This window comes from Mirounga angustirostris, unplaced genomic scaffold (genome assembly GCF_029215605.1).
Source record: "Mirounga angustirostris isolate CCGP_5_RB_7025 unplaced genomic scaffold, mMirAng1.0.hap1 SCAF_6, whole genome shotgun sequence".
Classification (NCBI taxonomy): domain Eukaryota; kingdom Metazoa; phylum Chordata; class Mammalia; order Carnivora; family Phocidae; genus Mirounga; species Mirounga angustirostris.
In genome coordinates, this window is record NW_026991714.1 from 129929646 (window position 1) to 129951599 (window position 21954).

Genomic DNA, 21954 nt, shown 5'->3' on the forward strand with positions numbered 1-21954 from the left:
ACATCAACTTCCACCAGCAACATAAGAGGGTTCCCACTTCCCCAGAGTCTAACCAACACTTGGTATTGCTAAGACATTTCATCCTGTGCTTTCCAACAGGGAATCAGATAATCTCCTGAATAAAACTGCCAACTGCACTCAACAGTATAGAATATACCAAATATTCTGGTTAGAAAACCCCTTATGATGCATCTTTTGCCTTTTTTTTTTTTTTTTTTTGCATCTTTTGCTTTTAAACATTACTTTAGCCTGATACCGGACAACAAAGTTGAAAAAAAAATTGCAAGAGAACACGATGCTCTTGAATTAATTTCACAAACACCAGGAATGCACAAGGGCCTTCCTTGTAAATACCAGTTCTCGTTGTATGGATTTAGATACAGATGGAATAGAAGAATGGGTTAAAATGTGGACAGACCTACCAGACATAACCCCCAGATTCTCTTCCCCATCAATGTCTCTTCAATAATGTATCCTACAAAAATAGTAGCCCAAATTCCCAAAGATATTATGCATGTTTAGGGCAGCACTGTTCACAATAGCAAAAAAAAGTTGGAAACAATCCAAATGTTCATTAATGGGGGAGAGATCATTTCTTGCTATCTACTTCTGAACTTTGCTGAAAGTAAGATAATAAATTTCCATACGGTTTAAGACCGTTTTAGCTGGGATTTTGTTACTTGCTGCTCAACACCTCCCTCCCAGACTCACCAGTTTTGCAGTGGACCAGCTCTAGCTAGAGGAGACAAATGCAGTCTGACTTCACACACAGAATACTCCAGAGCAATTGGCAACTTCCCCGTCAGCTGCCCCCAAGAGAGAAGTCCCATGACCCTACGTCTCAAGGGAAGAGGCTGACCAGAAACCCGGCAACTTTCACCAGAACTTGGTAAGGGGGCTGGGGAGTCAGTCAACATTAAAAACAAATAGAGATGCTTTTATCCTCTCTCCCCATTCCTCCCGGAAAGAGTCCCTGGGGGACAGATCAGTAAAGGCTTTGCACAGTTTCCACCCTTCCCCCAAGTTGCTGACCAGGCCAGAGGAAGTAACAGGAATAAACCGCAGGCAAGTTCAACATTTTCCTACAAGAACCAGCCTCAGCCAGCTTCAAGGTGCGGAGGTAGGGGAGAAAATCCATATGCCCCACAGGGTCGGGAGAGGAAATGCTCCAGTGGATCCTGCATTCAGGACCACGGGCCAGCCCTGCCGAGGCCACGGTGAGGGTTTGTGCCCAGAGCTCCTCAGCCACCACAGGGAATGAACCCAGCTCACCCTACAAGCCATCGAAAGGGCTGATGGTGGATGAACCTTGAAACCATTATGCTAGTGAAAGAAGCCAATCACTAATGACCACATGGAACAGGCAAATCCATAGGGTTAGAAAAGAAATTCATGGTTTCCAAGGGCTGGGGACCAACTGGAGGAGGGGGTTTGTAAGTGATGGCTAAAGCATTCTTGCTTTTGGAGGTAATGAAAATGTTCTGAAATTGACTGTGGTGATGGTTGCACAATCCTGTGAATATGCTAAAAGCCACTAAATTATACACTGTAAATGGGTCAGTTGTATGGTATGAGAAATATATCTCAATAAAGCTGTTCCCAAAAGGGAGGGGGTCTAACAGCACCAATGTGAGCTCCCACTGCTGCCTGAGATGTTACCATAATAATGCTTCTACGCCACCAACTCTAGGAGTTTGTGCTACTTTCATTATCCCCATGTTACAGATGAGGAAACTGAGGCTCAGGGAGATTAAATAATTTTCCCAAAGTCACATGGCCTGTAGGGGGCTCTGAGTCCCTTTAATTACTGCACTACACCACACCCTAATCCAAGTCAGCAGAGAGCCAAACAAATCCACAAGGGTTGACACTGTATTAGATAATACCTAATATACCTAGCATTAGGGCTCGGAAGTTATCAGAGGATGATTATGGAAAATTTGTGCTGCTCAGGCTGCCTTGGGTGAGTCCGCCTGCTTCCCAGGGTCCATCTTGGCTGATGTTAGGGACACGTGGGTGGGGCAGAGATGGCCCTTTAAGATTCTCAGGGACACTGGCCAGAACTGTCTGCTCCCGAAGAACTAGTTGGAGTCATCGAGCTGGCTGGGTACCAGGGGGGTCCTCTCCCAGCAGCTTGGGGAACCAAAGAGAATTGAGCCCCATGAGTAAATCCCAAATGGCCCATACAGACTCGCATCTGGGGCTGCAGAGTCCGTGGGATTTCCCACTGTCCTGATGTGAGCTCTCATGGACGAGAGCAACCAGGAAATCCCAGTGGCCCCACGGCCTCTGTCTGCCAAGAACTCGCACTGACGAAATGTCCACCCTCTTTTCCTTCCAGGAATCCAGACCCTACCCGTGCCTGTTAGCAGGCCAATCACGTAGCAGGTAACACTGACAGATATGCATTGCCCCATGTCCGCTCATCTGGACACAAAACCTCACTGCCAACAACCAGGAGGGGGATGGGCTCTTGGGGGATGAAATGTAGGTGTCAGTTTCCTAACTGGACTAAAATTTCTATAGTACCCTCTCGGTGAGGCCCAGGGAGGTGATCTCAAAGACTACTCTCACTTCCTCCATGCCCCTTCTCCATCCTTCCCTGGCTTTTGTGCAGTCCCTCCTCCATCTTTACCCCGCTACAGATCACAACACCTCCGTGCTGGGACTGGGTCCCCCAGCACGTCTACACCAGCCTCACGCAGCATCCCCCCACCAGCCGTCCTGCTCTGGAGCTTCTTCCTCCATGGCCTCTGCTGAGGCTGGAAGCGAGGTTTCCAGAGCATGTTTCCCAGAGGACAGGACAGCCCTTCCTGCCGAGCCAGAGCCACCACGGAATCCCACCTCCCAGCTCACCCTTCTCAGATCAAGGAGGCAGGAGAAGGTAGGACTTAAGAGGCTGGTCAGCTCCCAGCTCTGCCACTTCCTGGTTGTGACACCTTTGAGTAAGTGACTTACACTTCCCGATTCCCAGTGTCCTTACCTATAAAATGGGAGTAACTTGATGTTTCTTTTGCAAGAGTGAGGTGAGGTCTGTGGGAACCTGCCTGACAGAAGAGACACTGGAAAAAGGAGGAAAGGTAGTTTTTGTAAGTATATGTGAGGATCTAGGAGACGATTTTATACCATCTGAGTTTTCTTGGATCCCCTAGCCTGGCTGGAAGGAGTTCTCAAGGATAAAAGATGGCCCAGGAATATGCCTGATGGACAATGACACAACATACAAAACATATCATACCCAAACGTGCACACATAAACAAACACACACACACCACATGCACAAACCTGCCAACACTCACAGGTATACTACACATCCCCAAATACACATGCACTACACACACACACACACACACACACACACTCCTTTTCTCCCTTATAAGGACACCCAGTCTTGCCATAATTTCAAACATCGGCACAAGAAGCTTTAATGTTCATAATGTCCAAATCCCTGCCAACCAGCCAGATGACAGCAGATACAACTAGCCAGATACAGACAGAAATTTGACAACAAACCCCAGAGCATCTCGCTCACATTTGTCCCCTTGCACCTGCGGCAGAAAGGCTAACAGCCCCCAACCTTGTTTCCTCAGACACTTACGCTGCCTCTCCCAGCCTGACCTATCTCTATGGATAGAGACACTTGATTTCTATTTATCCCTAAGTCCCTTGTTTGTTTCTCTCTCTCCTGGGGCAAGTCCATATAAGGTCAGAGTCCCGTCTCCAAGGCGAAACTTCTCTCCGTGATGTCTGCATTGACTGGGCTCCCTCCCTGATGAGCCCCTCTAGAAGCTGTGGTATGGATAAGTATTCTTCAGCCTTGTCCACTCTGATTCACTCCAGAAACTGCCCTCTTATTAGCCAAAAAGACCTACATCAAACAAGGACCCTTTCTGACTCCTCTATAACAAGAACCCCAGAAACCTCCAGAAAGACAGCATGGCCTGGGGGACTGAGTCGCAGACAGAGGTTTCCAGTCCTAGCTCCACCACTTGCTAGCGGGAGAAGTTTTGCTATCATAGTTTGGGTTCATCCCAAAGCAGACTCTAAGACAAGGCCGTGGGTGCAGCGTGCCTGTTAGGGAGACGATTCTAGAAACCCCAGGTGAGGAAGTACGGAAAGCGAGGCCAGGAGAGGATAAAGGCCAATAAAGTGGGTTAATGGGCAGGTCACTGCTGTGGGCATCTGAGGCTCAGTCCTGCTGGGGATCTTCTGATGTTCTGGCTGGAACTCACCTCAGAATCCTCCCAGTGAAGAGCAGGCAGTGGAGACACCAACTCCTATCCCCACCACCTGAGGGCAACCTCCTGGGATGAAAACTCGCCCCCGCTCCTGCCCCTCCTCAAGTGCACATGCTTGGGCAGAGCAAGCTTCTGTGGTGCCACGGGCTGGAGAAAGCCCTCACACAAAGAGGTGAGGTGGGGACAGGAGGTCCCAGCTGCAGCTGAACTCAGGTGAGCCCAGGGGATACCGGATGGGGCATCAACAGTGTCCTCTGTACTTACAGAAGCCATGAGCCTCTCTGAGACTTCCGTCATCTGTGGAACAGGCAGGAGACCATATTGCTTCCTAGAGGGCCCCTCAGTGGCAGAGATGAAGTTTGTGAGCTCCGCAAGCCGGGACACGGCTTGTACCAGCCGAAGGTACTCTGCAAGGGCCGCCCTGCCGGCCGCCATAAACACCCAGAGGCTGCTCATCATGCAAGAGATGCAGAAAAGAGTGTAATACAAGGCTCGCAGCCAGCAAAGCCAGCCTGGACTGACCATCCTTGCCAAGCCTTGAAGCTGCTTACGTGGCTACTGTGTGGAGTGACTACTGGATACCTTACACCATCTCGGGTTCTCATTAGTGACCCGACGAGGAGGGCACGGGCACTGCTGGCTGAGGAAACTGAGCTGGGGGGTGAAGCTACTCCTCCGCAGACACTCAGCTAGGGAATGCTGGGGCCGGCCTTCAATCACCTGCTGATCCGAATCTTTACACTCCTCTTTCTCTAGAACGGGCCACAAACCCCATCCAAGATGCCTCCATCACAAACCCCATGGGCCTCTCACGGGCTCTGAATACACACGCAGCAGGCCCCAGAGGTTCCAGGCTGATGGGAAGCAGACTCGACTTCCGGGCTCAGATAATGACAGGGACGCTTAGGTGGCACTGCCTCTCTCCAAGGCACGCTTAGAAGTGCTCTGATCATCATGGTCTCGTGTAATCCCCCCAGCAATGAGGAAGGCACTGCTACTAGCCCCATATTACAACAGGAAACCGAAGCAGAGAAGTTCAGCAACTTGCCCGAGGCCTCACAGAAATCAACGGCAGAGCTAAAATCTGAACTTGGGCAATCTGGTTCCGAAGCCACGGCTCTAACTCCTTTGCTACTTTCCTTTCAATGGTGCGGACTCACTCTCTTCACTGCCTATTAGAAGGTGACATCCCCAGATGTTGGGAATGAAACCGCAGTTGACCTCACTCCTTGGACAAGAATTGACAAAGGCAGCATGGAGAAGACAGGGTACCACACCCAGACAGGACACCTCTCTTAAAGGAGCAGGCTCCTGGGGAGACAGTGCAAATGCTCCATCCTGAGTGGGGGTCTCTTTACTGGGGGGCTGGTGCCCTCACAGTGGCACCTGGCACTGCAACCCAACACAATTGGGATCGGGTGCTTTTTTTCTTCTTTTGCAGAACCATGACTTTCTGGTCTAGATGCTCTAATGGGGGTTCCTAGTATAATCTTTCCAAAAGGGAGGATACATTCAAGAGAAAGCCAAAGATAACAAGAGTTTCCCAGAGTATGGAGCCAGGGCAAAGCCAAAGCAGGCTGGTCCGTGGGGAGGTTGTAGAGATCATATGGAAGAACATCTTGGGGCTCACACATGAACAGAGATAACGAGTCAACCCCAGAGGGGATCTGCCCACAGCTGGAGGCAGTCCTTGGCCACAGACTCGGTCTTCTTTCCATTTCTTACATTACATCAGCAGAACCACTGCCAAGTAGAATAGAAATCCCAGCTCTCCATTTTCAAGCCTCCGTCCTGCTTTATAACCAGCTCTACCCCCACCCCCAGCCCCTCAAGTGTAAGTGCCGAATTCAGGCTAGAAACAAAGCCAAGCAAATTAGCAGCGCCACACAGAAGTCAGGTTAGAAGGAGAGTAGTTCTGTCGGCTCTCGGATCTGCACGCAGGATTGATTCTTTGAGGGGATGTCCTGCCTTACCTGCCAGTAAGAACAGGCACCATAATGCCTGGCACCATTTGAGGGCTTTACCTGTATTAACCCACTTACTCCTCACCACCAGCCTGAGGGATGTTTTTATTATCCCCATTGTACAGATGCGAAAACTGAGGTGTGAAGAGCTTCAGCACCTCCCCCAAGGTCATGAAGCTCCTGAGTGGCAAGGGTATGATTCGAGTCAGGCAATCTGGCTTCAGTGATTCCACTCCAGCTGCCGCCGTAGCACTGCTCATACCCCTCTGCTGTGATCACAGACCATCACCTGTTCTACAGAGAAGGAAACGGAGGCTCAGAGTTACCCAAGGTCACCGACTGAGTGGCAGAGCCAGGAGCCACATGGACGTCAGACTCGAGCTTGAGTCTGTGGCCACCATGAGGACCTGCCTCACTGCAGGGCAGGAAGGGAGAGTGCCAGTGGGTGGCCAAGAGGCCAGCGATGCTTGGGAAGAGGGCACGCCAGGGCACACCAGCTGGCTAGCAAGGCAGGCTCGGTAGGGCAAAGCCAATGGGCCCCCAACGCCCCAGGCCATTATACCCAGAAGGGGCAGGGCCAATGAGAGCCAGGCGCTGTTGACAGACTGGCAGGCGACAGAGGTGATGTAGCCAACAGCTGCTGTTTATTTTGGGGCCCGGAAGGAGGGAACAGACTGGTTAGGACCCACGTCATTCCAACAATACACTCAGCAGGGCAGGGTGGGGAGGGTGCCCCCCTCCTAGCTAAAGCAACAGCCCAGCCACCTGCTGGGCTTTGCAGAGAGTTAAATGGTCTAGGTGTCAGAAACATCTTGCCAGACACTCTAATCTGGCCTCCACCAGCACACACAGTGTTCCCCACCTCCCCTCCCTCCCCAGCCCCATGTGCTGGACTTGTAAATGGCCCAGGAAGATAACCCACACACTGCAAACCCACCCCCTGCAGGGTCGGGTTCCAGGGACAAATGGTTTTTCCTGTCTTGGGAACAAAGAGGGGCCACTCCTGCTGGCCACCCATGGCTTTGGTTCCCTGATTCTGATACTCGTTAACTCCATTCTTGCCGAGTAGAGGACACCTCATGACAAACGTCCTGCACGTAAGGTCTTCTCCAGATGGCCGACCTGGGCTGTGGCAAGGCTGGCTGGCAGGATTCCCTGAAAGGCCAGGAAGGAAGAGGTTTCCCGAAGAATTCTGGAGCCCTGCTCTGCCTCTTCCTTAGCCTCTGATCTTTGGCCTCCATTTTCTTGTCTTTTTTTTTTTTTAATTTTTTTTAAAGATTTTATTTATTTATTTGACAGAGAGAGACACAGCGAGAGAGGGAACACAAGCAGGGGGAGTGGGAGAGGAAGAAGCAGGCTCCACGCAGAGCAGGGAGCCCGATGCGGGACTCGATCCCAGGACCCTGGGATCATGACCTGAGCCGAAGGCAGTCGCTTAACCGACTGAGCCACCCAGGCGCCCTGGCCTCCATTTTCTTATCAATAACGTAAGAAACACAGTAGCGCTTTTCTCCTTGGGTTGTTGTAAGGATTAAATGAGTAAAGTGCCTACAAGAATGGCTGGCACATGGGGCGCCTGGGGGGCTCAGTCGGTTAGGCGTCGGACTCTTGGTTTCAGCTCAGGTCATGATTTCAGGGTTGTGAGATGGAGCCCTGCATCGGGTTCCACACTCAGCAGGGAGTCTGCTGTAGATTCTCTCTCTCCCTCTCCCTCTGCCCTTCTGCCCCCACCCACACCCCCCAACACAAAATAAAGGAAATAAATAAAATCTTAAAAAAAAAAAGTGGCTGGCACATATTGCTGCCAATCATCATCGTCCCCATTTAGCCTGTGAACTGTGCGCACTGGAAGCCAGTTTTCCTGGATAGAACACACAGAGTTTAGGTTTCCAGGCTAGCCCATATACAGATGAACTGGAGACATCTGGTTCTTGGGGCTATCATTCCATCTACTTCACAGATGAGAAAGGTTTTGGCGGACTAGCCTGACACCACTTACAATATTATATCGATAGGAATATATACATTTGGAATTTCAAACAAGCAATCCCTATAGTTGTAAGTTAAAAGCTGTGGTTCTTTAAAAAAAAGTAAGAGTGGGGTAGGAGAAAGGGGCTTTAACAGAATGAAGCTTTGTCCATGTATTTGTCCCACTGATCAAAGACCTACTGTGATCCAAACCTTCTGCCAGCACGGGGAGGAGGTGTTAAAGATGAAAGGATGTGGTGCTTGCTGCCTTAGGAGGAGCATCCCACCCCCCGCCCCCCAACCCCGGCTCCCATCTGGAGGAACTGCTTTCAGCACGGTGCCTTGTGCACAGTAGGGACAAACTCAAGGTCAGTGAAATACCCTAACATGTGAACTGCCTTTGGGGTCTTGGAGTTCCTGTCCATGACACTGCTGAGTTTCCCCAGAGAGACCCTCTTAGGGGATCAGGGTCAAACCCCAAACACAGTCCCCTGGAGCAACCTCCCTGCAGTTTTTTGGGCAGTTTCAGTCTTCAGCAAGTCCTGAGCAAGCACTGTGCCCGTTGCCAGGAGGAATACAGACCCACCTGGCCCTCTTGACCTGGACCTCACTGCCCAGGGCTCTCCCCCTCGCCTCTTCCACTTGGTCATGCCAGTCTGCTCTCTGGAGAGGCCAGGTCGAGTCCCACCTCAGGGACTTAGCCCTTGCTGTGGCGTCTCCCTCAACAACTTTCCCCTGAATATCTGCATGCCTTCCTTCCTCATCTCCCTCAGACCTGACTCAAAAGTCACTGTCCAGTGGAGACATCCTGGCCACCCTTGAGGAAACAGCATGGCAACTCCCACCACCGCCGTCTCCTGCCGCCTCACCCTGCTTAGCTTTCCAGACCACATTTATCCTCCAGCTAACACACTCTATATTTGACCTAAAAGAGGTTTACTCATTGTTTCCCTTCCCCTATCAGAATGTAAGCTCCCAAAGGGCAGGGATTTTTATCTGCCCTGCTGTGCTCCCAGTGGTTGGGACATGGTCAACATTGAAATGTTGACTGGATGACCGAGGATCACATCAAGGTCCATCCCTCGAGGAGCTTTTCCATCCACCAGGCACCCCAGACAGGGGCCTGCCACAGGCTGGCCGACCAAGGCCATTCTTGCTACATGTTACGTGCGTAGTAAAAATGATAAACATTCACACACAGGAAATGATAAAAATTCACACACAGGAAATATTGTAAGAGGACACGTCAGGGAAGCTTCTGGAAGGTGACAGAAACCCAGTAAAACCATGAGGGAAGACCATGCTAATAATGATAACAGTAACTGCCATTTACTGAACAGCTGTCTTGCGTCAGGCACAGCACAGAGTAACGATCATATCGGCTAGGTAGTATTGTTATTCCCATTTTACAGATCAGAAAACTGAGGCCCACAGAGGTGCAGAAACTTGGTGACGTACGAAAAGCTACTAAGAGGCTTCCAAGCAGGAGCCCATGTAGCCGAGGCCATCGCTGCCCTGCCCCCAGCCTCTTGCTCTCAAATTCCCACTGCTGGCACCTGAGGCCCTCTCTGGCTGCCAGAGCCGAGTCTAGCCTGAGCAATCCACAGGCCGCAGGTGCCCAGAGTTAAACTCCCCCCTACTCCCAACCACAGTGCCGTGGCCACCAAGCCATCATCCCCAAGGACAGGATGTAGAGCCCCCATCAGCTGGAGCATCTGAAGGGCTGGGCCTTCCAAAAGTGGCTCTGGATAGGAGTTCAAGGGGAAAAAAAAACTGAATCCCAAAATAGAAGCCAGACCTTGCCAGGGGTTCAGTCTCAGCTGCGAGAGGTTTGTTATCTTATCCCAACCACCAGCTCCAACCATATCATGTGTTGATGGAGGGGCTCAGTGGGGAGGTCAGAGGGGGCAGAGGACCCAAGGGTTTAATCCTGACCCTTTACGTGTCATCTGGGGACCCACGTGGTGTGCTTCCTAGCCCCCCAGCCTCAAAGTCCTCAGGAGACGAAGTCATGTACGAAGCCACAGGTCCTCAGCCTCCCAGGCAACGCACGCTCCACACACTGCCTCTGGGTCCACTCCTTTTCTTCAGGCTCAGGGCCAGGCTCTCAGCGTTCCATACCCCGGCAGAGCCACAAATCATGGCCATGACCCCCACGGGTGCACGCAGCAGAGGGCAAAGCACAGGCACAGAGAGGGCAGAGGAAGTGCAGCTCGTTTTGACGCGTACGGATGCCTCCAGCTGGCGGCAGGAGCAAAAAGAGAACTCCCAACTAGCTACCCGGCCTCTGGAGGCAACCCATCAAATCTCCAGGGAGCTCAGCAACCAGCCCCGCCCCCCCCCCCCCCCCCCCCCCATCGTAGGCTCTGTTTGCTGCAGAGATCTGGGCTCAAACCTCATTGACTGCTGTGTGAGAGAGAGCAAGATGCAGCACCTCTCTGAGCCTTGCTGGCCTTGTGTACAAAACAGGGCCAGGGCTCACGGTGGGTGCGGATTAAAGGACACAGTGGGCGAGAAGCCCTGGCCCAGGACCTGCACCTAGAAAGGGCTCCACTCACACACACTCTCTGACTCAACTTCCCTACTTCCCCTGCCTGGGAGCCGCGACGTCCAGAAACCGTGGGGAAAGGAGGCTGCCCTTCTCCGGCTGCCAATGAGTGATGACTGAAGCAAATGATTAATCCCGGCTTGAACCAAAGTTCAGACACTGTTCTGTGATAGACCTTAACTCTGACAGAAGGACCTGTTTGCCAATCCGCCGGGGCTCAGGGCAGCAAAAATCCCTGGGTGGTCACCTCTGGAACCCCTGCCCTCCCTGCCAAGTGACCGTGTCCCTCCCAGGTGCTGGGCACCGTGCTGAGTGCTCACTGAATCGATTCCAGCCCAGGAGAGAGAATTCAGGAAAGAGTTTCACTCTCTCGGAGTCCCGCCGCCAGCACCGTGCCAGGCCAGCGAGGCTGCCTTCTCTGTTGTTACAAAGAGAAATTCTCCCACACAGGCAAGGCCCTTAAAATAGCCCTTTGGGTCTGGGCCATCAGGAAACAGAATAAAGCTGGGTCGGAATGGGGCCTACCATGAAAGACTTTCCAAAGCAACCACTTCAAACACCAGGGACAATCCCTTCGCGCTCAGAACCCTTAGGTGGGCAAAAGCAGCAAGGCAGGCTTTCTCCACAAAGATCGCTTCTGCACGAAGGACAACATGTCCGGGCAGCAGAAGCCCCCGCTACCCCTGGGGCAGCCCTGGAGAGGGACCAAGTGTGTAAAGCACGGTGACGGCGTGAAGCAGGCCCAGGCCAGGGCAGGGGGTCCAACACACCTGGCTTTGTGCGCGCCGAACAATGCAACCTGAACTTTCTGCACCTCGATTTCCATATGAGTAATATGGGGTTAAAAACGCATGCCTTGGGCGCCTGGGTGGCTCAGTTGGTTAAGCGACTGCCTTCGGCTCAGGTCATGATCCTAGAGTCCCGGGATCGAGTCCCGCATCGGGCTCCCTGCTCAGCGGGGAGCCTGCTTCTCCCTCTGACCCTCCCCCCTCTCATGTGCTCTATGTCTCTCTCATTCTCTCTGTCTCAAATAAATAAATAAAATCTTTAAAAAAAAACAAAAACAAAAACGCATGCCTTCAGGGCTGGTGTGGGGACCAGAGATTATAAGTAAAATGCCTAGCAGTGCCTGGCATAAAACAGGAATTCTGTGGGTGGTAGCTGTAGGATGATGATGTCCACGAATTAGAAGCCAAGGTCTACTTTATTACCAAGTGAGAATATTCCCCGGAAAAAAGGAACAGTGAGGGCTCCCTACCAGGGACCACTAGGGATAGGCCAAAGTATAGGCCCACACCTACTCGAGCCCGTACCCCACCCAGCACAACCTGCAAGTTCACTATACCCACCCCTCTCTCCCCAGAGTTGAGTGATCGATTTCCACCAGGCTCCAGGGATCCCAGAGACAGACTGGAGGGCCCCACATGCATAATTTAGGCTGCACTGACACACACAGAGGAAGGGACTCTGTCCCCACCCCACCACGTCCTTCCACCCAGGCTTGGGGAGGGTGGCTTCCTCACCAGCCAAAGGGAAATGACAGCAACGGGCCAGAGAAAGAGCCAAGTGGAGGAGCAGAACACCCAGCTGTTTCCCGTTTGCTAACTCAGCGCCTGAGGTCACTTCCTCCCCTCAGGTAACAGCAGGGGGAGATGTGACTGGAAATAGTTGTCTCTTCCCATTCACAAAAAGGACAGGTGTGGAAAGAAGCAAAGTGTAGTTCCCAGAGGCGGTTTTCTAGAAGATGTCTTCAATGAGGGCCTATGGTGAACCTAGTCCACCCTGGCTACCAGGCTTCTCAGGGGAGGTAGCATGGGTGGGAAACCTTGTATGAAAATTCCCCAGAGGTCAGGAACAGCTCCCCTTTGCAAAGCATCCCTAGCCCCACTCGAGTAAGAAGCCCGATTGAGGATAACTTGGGACCCTCCCCACAGCTTTTTTTTTCCTGGGCCCAGCCCTTCCCCATGCAACTGTCACACCCACCCTCCCCTCTGCAAGGGGGGCCAGAAAGGAAGCAATCACCCCATTTTCTAGATGGAGAACTGGAGATCTAGAAGGGGGAGGGACATGTGGAAGTTCTCACATCTGCGGAAGTCAACCAGCCAGGCCTCAGGTGGGATCTCCCTGGGGCCGGGTCACCCCTGGTATAACATGGGATTAAGGGGCCGTGAGGGGCTGTGGGGACAGGGCAGCTTTTGGAGGAGTGGGCCCCTCTCCATATGCAGCTTATTAGCTGCATGGTGTTTGGCAATTTATTTAAGCTCTCTGGGCCTCAGCGTCCTCACCAGTACGACGTGGGTGCCAGCATTTGGGGGGCTGTTTTGAGTTTCCATGTAAAACTCTTAGCACATAGAAAACATTCAGAAATGTTAGCTGTTATATTTATTATTACATTCCCCCTAAAGAATCAGGCTTACTGGACTATCTGGCAGTGTGGCGGAGGTTTAAATCAAAAGGCGGTTTGAAGCATCGTATTGAAAACTAAAACCGGGGCGCCTGGGTGGCTCAGTCGTTAGGCCCCTGCGGCTCAGATCATGGTCCCGGGGTCCTGGGATCGAGCCCCGCATCGGGCTCCCTGCTCCGCGGGAAGCCTGCTTCTCCCTCTCCTTCTCCCACTCCCCTCTGCTTGTGTTCCCTCTCGCTGTCTCTCTCTTTGTCAAAAAATAAATAAAATCTTAAAAAATAAATAAATAAACATAAAAATAAAGCCAAAGAGATGTTGAAGTCAAAGGCAACATTAGTGTGAATGTTTGGGGTGACAACCTAGGCTCCCAGCAAGCTGTTTAGGACTAGCCCCCAGGCCCTACAAGGATGGGGGTTTCCTGGGGCAGCCGGCCGGCTCAATCGGTGAAGTGAGAGACTCTTGATCTCGGGGTTGTGGGTTCGAGCCCCACGCTGGGGGTAGAGTGTAACTGAAAAAAAGAATAAATAAAAAGAAAAGAAAAGAAAAAGCTAAAAGTTACTTAACAACAAAAAGGTTAGGGGTTTCCCCTCTCGTGCCCCTGGGGTGCGTCCACGGCAATGCTGGGGAATGCAGACGGAATTTACCCCAGAGGGCACACCACTGCGACACACCGGCCCACAGGCCAGGGCCCTCCACGGGTGGCGCCCTAAGCCGCCCGCAGCTCTCCACGCTGCACTCCATGCTGCTCCCTCGTCTCCTCCTCCTCCTCCTCCACCACCCTTCCCCCCGCAAGACATCTGGGGGGCAATCAACTTTTATGAGACTGCCTGACCCCTCTGCGTAAGAGCTATAAACAAAGAGGGCTGGGCTCTGGCCTGCCCACTAGAGTCCCCACTGCAGAGCTAGAGAAAGGGCTCCAGTTCTTACCTCTGTTCCAGCCACTGCTGCAAGAACAACCCCAGCTCTGGGACCCACCAGAAGGACCCCACAGGGACAGTCAGCTTCCCCTCCCCCCCACAATCCTTGGGGGAAGAGGATTCTCCCAAAGATTACTGTGTAGTAGTCTACACAATAAACTCAATTACCTCCCCCGGTATTTGAGGCTCTCAGAAGCTGGCCCCGACCTTCCTCCTCATCCTTCTCCCCCACATAGGTTTTGCCCACATTTTCCTTGCCTGGTCCACCTCCAGCACCTTGGCTTTTTCCTTTCTTGGAATGCCCTTCTTTCCCCTCTTTTCCCACCTAAATCCTACTCCTTCCCAGCCAAATCCTAAATCCTCCTCAAAGCCCATCGTGAGCCTGTCTTCCCCAGCCGGTCTTCCCTGAAAACCCCAGTTCACAGAGAGCACTCCCTCTCCTGAAAAGCTTTAGGACTTAATTATTATTAAAGCAAATACCTATGTTGTGCTTCACACACACCGGGTACTGTTCTAAGCTCTTTACCCTTACTAACTCACTTAATCATCACCACAACCCTATGAGCTAGGTCCTAGTTTCCCCACATTTTTTGTTTGAGGAACCTGAGCTGCGGAGAAAGGGGCAGCTTGTGCTGGGCCCCATGGTAGCCAGTGGTGGAGACAGGCTGCCAGCCCAGGGACAGCAGAGCCCATGTGCTCTCCCGCAACGCAGCCTTCCAGACGTGCATGTCACCCTCTCAGGGGGAGCTACCCGCTCTCGGTTATGTTCATCCCCCTCTCTCACGGACCAAGCTCTGACGGGGAAGAGAGCCGCAAGCTCACGGACTTCCGTGTCAGAGACCAGGGTAAGAATCCCAGCCTTGCCAATTACTCTGAGAGTCACAAAAACACCCTGAGCCTCAATCTCTACATCTGCAAAGTGGGGATGAGAACACCTCCCTACCTCACACGGTTGCTATGTAGCTCAAAGAAAAGGCCGTCTGAAAGGTACCTTCCACACTGCCGGGCACATAGTAGGTCCTCACATATTGATTCTTCCCCTTCTCTCCTCACCGTGCATCCTGACACCCTCACTGGACTCTGCTCAGCACTTGCCAAAGTGCCTCACCTAGCAGTTACTGGGGGTGCGAAAGGGGCCTTCCTGCGGTTTGCCCTCCGGCCCTCCTGTGCCCATGTCCAGGCCCTTGACCTCTCCACTCACCTGCTTTCCTGTGACTGACTCTGCTACAGGCAGCAAAAGCCTGGCCCCGGCGAACAGTCACATGTAGCTCTGGGAATCACCTCTTGAAATGCTCATCACCCTACTGGACGCTTCCATTATTTTTGGCAATTGCCATGGCAGAGAACACCTCTGGCCCTGGCCCTGGCTCAGAACCTATTTCCAAAGCCAGAGCTCCACCTCATTTCCCACACACACCCCTTGTCCTTCCTGTTCCCTGGATCCCTGTCCTAAACCATTATCCCTTTCCTGGATTCTCAGAACTCAAGAGGAGTAAGTGTGACTACTGTACATATATGTTTGATTTTGTTTAATTAGGAGGCAAAAGGGAACAGAGTTGCCTCTTTGACTTTTTTTCTGGCCAAGAACTGGTCTGGTCAGTGACTCAGGCTGAGGAAATTAGAAGGCAATTTCCAACAGTCCCAACACTCCTCTAATTCGTGGCCTCTGCTGGCCCCGGAATATCTCTTTGGAAAATGCAGTGGCTGGCACTTATATTTCTGGAGCTGGAATCAGTCTCCTATGACATCAAATAGGCTTATTTTCCCTTCCCTTCACCTCCCCTCTGCCTGCCACCACACACGGTGACTGCAATCCTGATTTGTCCCCCCAAACCCTCACTCAGCTCCCAAAAGGGTCGTGATACATGGCTGGTTGTGCTCCCTGTTCCAACGGCCAGTAGGATGTGGTTGGTTTTCCATGAGCAGGAAGCTTTGTCAGACCTGTGAATCACCCCTGGATCACTTGCCTCCTTGGAAGGAGAAGAAACTTTTCTTGTGTGTGTGTGTGTCAGAGGGAGAGATAGAGAGAGACAAAGAGAGAAAAAGAGAGCAAGCAGGAGCCCTAACCCATGTGCGGCACTGACCTTGGGGCTAGCGTCCTACTGTGACCTTGCCCTTACTGAACCACCGTGTCTTTACTCCTCTCCTTCAACCCAAGTCCCTTCCCTTCTCCTGCCCAGCTTACCAGGCAGGCCCCACTAGATCGGCTCCAGGAAGCCCTCCAGGTCTGAACAGCTGTTCCTTGTTTATCTGTTTCTCTTGTGTGTTGGGTGTTTTCCACGGGGCATGTCGCCCAATTTCCCATCCCACTATGAGCAGCTGGTCCTTCCTTTTCGCCTCAGCCTTTCCTTTTCTCTCAGCTTCACCTACCAGGTCCTAAGCGAACTCTAGCGTTCTGGTGATCGCCAGACGGAAGGAACAGCAGATGGAAACTAGTGTACCCTGAACGTGCTTGATAGGGGCCAGGTACTAAGTAGAACAGTCTACCTGAAATTATCTCAATTTTCCAAAAGTCCTGTGAGGTTACGAGTCAGGAAACTGAGGCCCAAAGTGGCCGGCCCCAGGGTGGCACAGCCAGGAAGGGCCAGAGGCTGGATTCGAACCCTGATCTGCCCCACAATACTCGTTCGGGAATGGAACCGGCCCCGACAAGGCCCTTTCTGCAGCTGCATGTCCTTCCTCCCATAATGCTGGATCCACACTCTAAGGGCTCAGAGAAAAACTGAAGGGCAGAGAAATGAATGGGTCTGGAGCCAATTCCTAAAAATGTACTCCCAGGACCAAGACCAAATTCTTCGATGATCTAAACACACAGGAGAATGTACTATTTCCACAGTGTTGATTCTTAAATTATCACCTCCCGTAATAGCGGGGACCAGCCATCATCCTGGATCTGCTCCGTTCTCCCCGCCTCACCGTGCTCGCCCTCCACTGCCTTCACAAACTCACCTCCGTAGTATGAGGTGAACGTCCCATACAGTGAGGCGGTCCTCCAGGACACCCCGCACTGCTCTCGCGAGGACAAGCAAGCCTGAGCCTGGCCTCCCCACCCTGACTCAAGCTGATGAAAGGGCCCCGTTTTAGATTCATATCCTCCTTGGGAGGCAAGCTAACCTGAGTTTACGAAGATCTGCCTTGTCCTAACTGGGAGACTCCGGGCAATCTCCAACCTCTCCAAGTTCACCCAACTGTCTAAAGAACTCACAGAACCTACCCTGGGTTAGGGTGCATTAGGGTACATTCAATGAACTGTCACAATCCACGAAATCACACATATTAAGCACGTGCCACCACCAACGCACCAACTACTAACACTGGCTATTATTTACATTCCCTAAAGAGTCCTGGAGAGGATCAGAACATTCATGACTGATACTTGTCTGAAATAATCAGGAAAGGAAACCACTCTAAAAGCACAATGCCTCCCAAATCCAAACAAACAATCTGTTTGTTCTAGAGAAACGAACTTCTCTCCACCACCGAAGGACTCGACAGACGCCCACACACGCGTGTGAGTGCAAAGAATTATGGTAAACCTGCACTAGGAGCCTTATGGAAGACTTTGAAATGAAGTTATCTGCAGGTTGCATCCAGCATTTCAGGACCATTTGAAAGACAAGTAGCCTGAGGCCAAAGCCACTTTACCTAAGGTCTCCCCAGCCAGGCGCAGCTCGGAAGAGCTAAGAGAGGAACCCAACTCCAGGCCAGGAAGCCTGGCCTAAGCAGCAGGTGCCCACTTTCCCCAAGCCCCACTCAAGCAGGGGCTCGGCAGAGAGGAAGGAAGCAAGGGCTGACAGCACCATCCAAATGATAGAAGCCACTTGCCCGTCTTTCATAAACAGACCCTTGGTGTTCAGGCAGCGCCCCTCGTCCTGGAGACAAGCACACCCTTTGCTGGATGTCCTGAGGAAAACTTCGCAGTGTGTTCCCAGTGTTCTGGAGCCAGCAGAGCCCCTCCTGCTTGGGCCCCAGGCCTCCCGTCAGCCAGCTCCAGCTAACGTGCACATCCCATAAAACCTCTCTGCTCTGCAATTTGCCAAACCACAGACTAAGAATTCACCGTCAGTGGAGGAGAGGCGGGAAGGGGGCATGCTTCTCCAGCGCAGAGGGCTTCCAGAACATCTGTGACTTGGGTGCACCAGAGTACCTTACCCAGAACACTTGACCTTCTGGTGTGTGGCGTCCACCGTGCAAGGGCCAAGAGAGGAGGAGATCCTAAGCTTCAGAGGCGCAAGCTCCCCCAACCTGCTCCTCCTGCCCCTCTGAGCCCGGCTGACACTTTCTATTATGGGGCCCCCTCTCCTTATATTATGTCCCACTGATGCCCCAAATATGTAGGAACCTCTGACGATCACCAGATTTCCACCAGATCACCTAGTCAACTCCAACCAGACTTAGGGTACTTTGATGAACAAAACCCACACCATGGGCAAAAGGCCAGGCAAACCCAGGTGCTATTAAGAGCTGTGTTGCAAGTGACTTTACCCCTTCTGGTTTTCAGTTTCCCCATCTGTAAAATGAGGGATTGAGCCTGAGGAGTCCTGCCAGCTCCACAATTCCACAACATGTAACACTTTCTCCTTTAATTGTTTTCCACAAACTTACTTTAGAGCTCTGCATGGCCCCAGCTGTTCAGTGACATCACTCCCTGCCCCAAACATAATGTCGATTCTTACATGGGAAGCAGAGATGTCCTGGGAAACACTGTCCATAAAAAGGGAGGAAATGATCATTTCAAGGGAATTAGACAGGACTTCTTTTGTGTTTCTCACATAGAACAAGTTATTGTCAATCTTAAAACCCAAAATCTTTCTTTCTTTCTTGCCAGACCATTAATAGCTGCTTTCCAAAAGTGCTTTCTTAGTCAGAATCTCACCAACAATAAGCTACCATTTAGTGAGTGCCTGTTAATACGCCGGGAACTGTGCTAAGTGCTGTTCATGGATGATCTCACTTAATTCTCCAGACAACCCTATGACATAGGTACTCTTTTTTTTTTTTTTTAAGATTTTATTTATTTATTTGACAGAGAGAGACACAGCGAGAGAGGGAACACAAGCAGAGGGAGTGGGAGAGGGAGAAGCAGGCTCCCCGCAGAGCAGGGACCCCGATGCGGGACTCGATCCCAGGACCCTGGGATCATGACCTGAGCTGAAGGCAGTCGCTTAACCAACTGAGCCATCCAGGCGCCCGACATAGGTACTCTTATCATCCCCCCCTCAACAATGAGGAACCCTGAATCCCGCAGAGCTTAAATAACCTGCCCAAAGTCCCAAAGCTAGCTAGTGGCTGACCCTCTGCCTCAGAGCCCCACAGCTAACCACCTTTCCGTACTGTCTGCAGTGGGTTCCCAGTTGCTTTAGCAACATTTCTGGCTTGTTGCCAGCGTACCCTACCTTGTAATCTCGGGCATCACTGGTCAGAGCTAAGATGTGCAGTTTCACCTAAAATCAAGAGCAGGGAGAAAGCAGCTGCCTGGGTCCCAGCAGAGAGTGCCATCTGTTGAACATAGGGCCAGGCTTAACTGAGAACTAGAAAACAGAACCCCTAAAACTTAGCTTGTGACATTTGAGCAAAACGGTTAGGAAGGCCGACTTGATACTAAGTGCTGGGATGTGCAAAGGGACATCTGTACCTGGAGTAGGGTGACCACACACTGGCCCAAGTCCTCCAAAAGGAGCTTTCTTGAAATGGCAGCTTTCTTGAATTGAAGGTGCTTGCTTGCTGAGCCAGGTATCACAAAAGGAACAACTCTCCCATGGGCACCCACCTCTCTGTCTGGTCCAGGAACCAGACTCCTTAGCTTACCTCCTCTCCAGTCTGAGCCCAGGCCCATTTACTCCACTCCAAACAAACAAAACAAACAAAACAAAAAACAAACCCAAAGTTCAGAGCTATTGGTGATAAAGACAGAAAGAGTAGCCTGAGGCTGACGTTGGCACAAACCCCAGCCCTCTTCCAACAGGGAAATGAAAGGCATTTCTCAGACATCAATGCGCAGTCTAGGGCAGCAACCTACAAGCTGTTTTAATTGTTTAAATTAATGCTTTGAGCATTCTAAATACTCCTTTAAGTGCCTAATTTGCAAACAAGATGCAGTCCTTCTGCTCTGGGTGCCTGGCTGTCTCTTCTATCTCAAGTACAGGAGCAAAGCAGTTCAGACAGGCGTCCTCAGCCATTAAGGACACCATGTTTACTTCCTAAGGTGCCAAGGATGGGAAGACAGGACCGGCTGAGATGAAAGGGGGACGCGTCACACAGACCCCGGAGCTCAGCTCAATCAACCTTAGCCCCTTCTCATTAATTGTGGGGAAGGAAGGGGGAGGGGCAGCCGGCCGTTCCTTGGAGACCACAGCAAACATTTGCCTCCTCGTGTCTGGAGACGGAGCATCACTTAAGAGGAAATGAACCCGGTTAAGGGTCACGTCCAGAGAAGGGATAAAAGGAAAAGCCACAATTCTCCTCACACCGACGAACACAATGACTTTAAGAAGGAAACCAAAGCTCGGGGCTGAGGGTGGAGGTGGGGCAGGGGGCGCGGCGGCTTCCCTCGGCCCGCAGATCCAGGCCTAGGGAGGCAGAGCCCAGGGCAAACGTGGGAGCACAGCGCCAGGCTTCCTTCCCCTGGGCGAGCCTCTGAAAGCATCACGGTCCGTGTCAGCGTGAGCGACTCAAGCCCCAGGGAGGGCCAGGGAGATGCTCTTTCCCAACCGAGCTTCTCAGCGAGGGTTTGACGAAAGCTCCCCCCACCATCCATCAAAGCTCCGGCGGACAGATGACTTCACCGTTGTAACAGACAAGGGCAGCCACTTGCCAATTCCAATGCCAAAAAAAGAAAACGGGGGGCGGGGGGAGTGGAGAAAGGACAGAGAAGGCTTCCCTGGAGATCACAGCCCTGCGAAGAAACTCCACAGCCAAGGGCTGCCCTGTGGGCACTCAGCTCCGGGACTTAGCGGGTGGGGCGAGGGGCCCCCCGGGGGGGGTCTGCCGGGGGGGGGGTCTCTGGCCAACCCCCCGCAGGGGTCGGTAGGGGCAGTACTCACGTAGTGCTTGGAGGGGTTCCTCCGCTTCTCCACGTCCACCACCGTGGCATCTTGCACGCAGTAGGCCAGCATCTTCCCCCCCACAAAGCGAGTGGCGCCCTCCAGCGGCGTCACCTTCTCATCCCGGTCGGGCTCCCTCTTCTTGTCCCGCTTCCCGGGTCCCGGGGCCACCCGCCACTCCGGCCCGGCGCGCCGCTGCCCGGGCTCCCGGCGCTCCCAGGTACGGCCCCGGGGCGGGGACGGTCCGGGAGGGCAGGCGGGCTCCGTGCGCCCCGGGCGGCTCCCCGTGGGCCTGCCGCGCGCCCCTTCCCTCCCGCGCCGCCGCCGCCGCCGCCGCCGCCGCTCTCCGCCTCGCCCGCCCGCTCTCTCCGTCGTCCGCCGCCCCGTGGGTCCGGCGGGAACTGGCGGAGCGGAGGAGGGGCGGGGGTGTGTCCCGCCGGCAAGGGGACGGGGCGGGGGCCCCGGAGCCTGCTGTCAGCGCGCTGGGGAGGGGCTGGCGGCGCCCCTTGGCCGCGCTCCGGCTCCAGGGGGCTCGGCGCTGGCTGAGGCTGTGGGCGCAGGAGGCGGAGGCAGGGCCCGGCCGGCCGGGAAGGGAAGGGAGGGGAGGGGAGAGAGGGGAAGAGCGCGGGGAGGGGCTCCAGGCCCGGGGGAGGGGCTCGGGGCGGCGGGGAGGGGGCTGCAGCCCGGCCCGGGAGGCCAGGGTGCGCCGGCGCGCCCCCACCCAGCGCAGAGCGCAGCCCGCGGCCTGGCACGGCGCTGGGCTACTGCGCCCGGCACAGAAACTCGAGGTGGCTTCGGAGGGAGGAGGGGCGGGGGGAGTGAACCCAGCGCGCCCCCGTCCTGGCTTTCCGTCTTGGAGCGGATTTGTGCCT

General features: G+C 53.1%; 1 protein-coding gene across 2 annotated transcripts in view; it reads right to left on the reverse strand.

Moving 5' to 3' along the window:
* Positions 1-21631, reverse strand: part of SH3PXD2A (SH3 and PX domains 2A) — a 235545-nt gene extending 213914 nt beyond the window's left edge. The window contains exon 1 of one of the 2 annotated variants that reach the window (XM_045878755.3): positions 21083-21631. In XM_045878755.3, the coding sequence (XP_045734711.1) occupies positions 21083-21154 (72 nt within the window). In that variant the 5' untranslated portion in view covers positions 21155-21631. The remainder of the gene's footprint in view (positions 1-21082) is intronic. The other variant, XM_045878753.3, reaches the window with a different exon arrangement.
* Between the last annotated feature and the right edge of the window lie 323 nt (positions 21632-21954).